Here is a 1,690-nt window from a genome sequence, read left to right on the forward strand (position 1 = left end):
GAGTGGCCGAAGGCGGGAAGATGTTCTGGAAGTTCTTGGAGCCGGGCTTCTTGAAGCGGTGCAGGGGGGAGTTGCCATAGTCCTTGGTGAGACCCTGGTCCTCCTGGCCCTCACGGGGCAACTGCACGTTCTGGTGCTTGGACAGTGTGATGCGCACCGGCTTCCCGTGCAGCTTGTGCCCGTTGAGGTGGCTCATGGCCAGCTGTGCCTGGCTCCCGTCCGCCATCTGCACCAGGGCGTTCTCCTTCTTATTGAACAAGATCTTCACCCGCTGCACATCGCCATACACGCCGAAAAGAATAAAGAGGCTTTGGGGTGTGACTCTCTCGGGGTTGAGGTTGCTGACCAGCAGGACAGAATTTCCTGCCCCTGCCAGGCCTGGGATGGCGATCCGGCCCGCCGCTGCTGCTGCCGCCGCCGCCGACGGAATGGCCAGAGGCGCCAGGGCCCCGTGCACGTTAGGAACCGACAGGCCTGCGGCTTGAGGAATTGCAAAGGTGGGAGGGAAACCAGCTCCTGCATACGGGGAGGCTGACATTATACCAGGTGCACCGAAGGCGGCAGCCATGGTCTGGTCCAGCGAGGGCTGGCTGTCGCCGGAGGGCAGGTCAGGGCGCGTGTAGTCCCGACTCTTGTCGTTGTTGTACTTGACGTTGAGGCTGGTGAGCTTGGAGAAGTCGATACGCAGCGTACAGCAGGCGTTGTAGATGTTCTGCCCGTCCAGCGACAGCTTGGCGTGCTGGGCGCTCACGGGGTCAGCATACTGCAGCAGCGCCTGGAACTGGTTATTCTTGGTGAAAGTGATGATTTTCAGAACTGTGCCAAACTTGGAGAAGATCTGGTGGAGTACGTCCAAAGTCACCGGGTAGAAAAGGTTCTCCACAATGATCCGCAGCACTGGGCTCTGGCCGGCCATGGCCATCCCAGCGTCCACCGCGGCAGCCGAGGCGGCCAGGGCCAGGTTTCCTGACTGCACCGAGTTCACCGCCTGCAGCGCTGCCTGGGCCCGTGCCTGGTTGGGAGAGCTGTCTGTCTTGAGCTCCTTGTGGTTGGAGAACTGGATGTAGATGGGCTGACCTCGAAGCACAGCCGTGACCGAAGTGTAGTAGTTCACCATGGTGTTGGCGGCCTCCTCTGTGTTCATCTCGATGAAGGCCTGATTTTTCCCTTTCAGCATCAGGAGATTGGTGACCTTCCCGAAGGGCAGCCCCAGGGAAATGACCTCGCCCTCGGTGACGTCGCCGGGGAGCTTCCGGATGTGGATCACTCTGGAGGGCACGCCTGCACTTCTGTTGTCACCCTTAAACTTTTTGCTGTCGTTCCCATTTGCTGCAGAGGCCGAGTTGCCGCTCATGATAAAGGGTCCGTTAGTGACGCAGGCAGAGAAAAGCTCGTCGGATCCCCGCTTCGTACCAACTGCTATATCTGGGACAATGCCGTCCATTGCACACAGAGGAGACCCGCAGGGGACGGAGTGGAGGCGCCGGAATCTCTTTTTTTTTTTTTAAGGGCGCAGGGACAGAGGGAGTGGGAGAGAGAGGATTTTAAGCAGACTCCTCGCTGAGCATGGAGCCTGACTTGGGGCTCGATCTAATCACCCTGATAATCATAACCTGAGCCAAAATTAAGAGTCGATGCTTAACTGACTAAGCCATCCGGGCGCCCCAAACTTAATATAATTCTAGATGTA

The 1,690-nt window shown here is 58.3% G+C and overlaps 1 protein-coding gene across 1 annotated transcript; it reads right to left on the minus strand.

Annotated features, from left to right (window-relative positions):
• Positions 1 to 4: 4 nt before the first annotated feature.
• Positions 5 to 1,487, minus strand: LOC145719029 (polypyrimidine tract-binding protein 1; the record flags this gene model as incomplete). Its single annotated transcript, XM_081810541.1, has 1 exon — positions 5 to 1,487. A coding segment is annotated over exon 1 (1,440 nt), but the record flags the coding sequence as incomplete, so codon positions are not given.
• Positions 1,488 to 1,690: the final 203 nt, after the last annotated feature.

Source organism: Leptonychotes weddellii, unplaced genomic scaffold, assembly GCF_054177405.1.
Source record: "Leptonychotes weddellii isolate Sample4059 unplaced genomic scaffold, ASM5417740v2 HiC_scaffold_28581, whole genome shotgun sequence".
Lineage (NCBI taxonomy): Eukaryota > Metazoa > Chordata > Mammalia > Carnivora > Phocidae > Leptonychotes > Leptonychotes weddellii.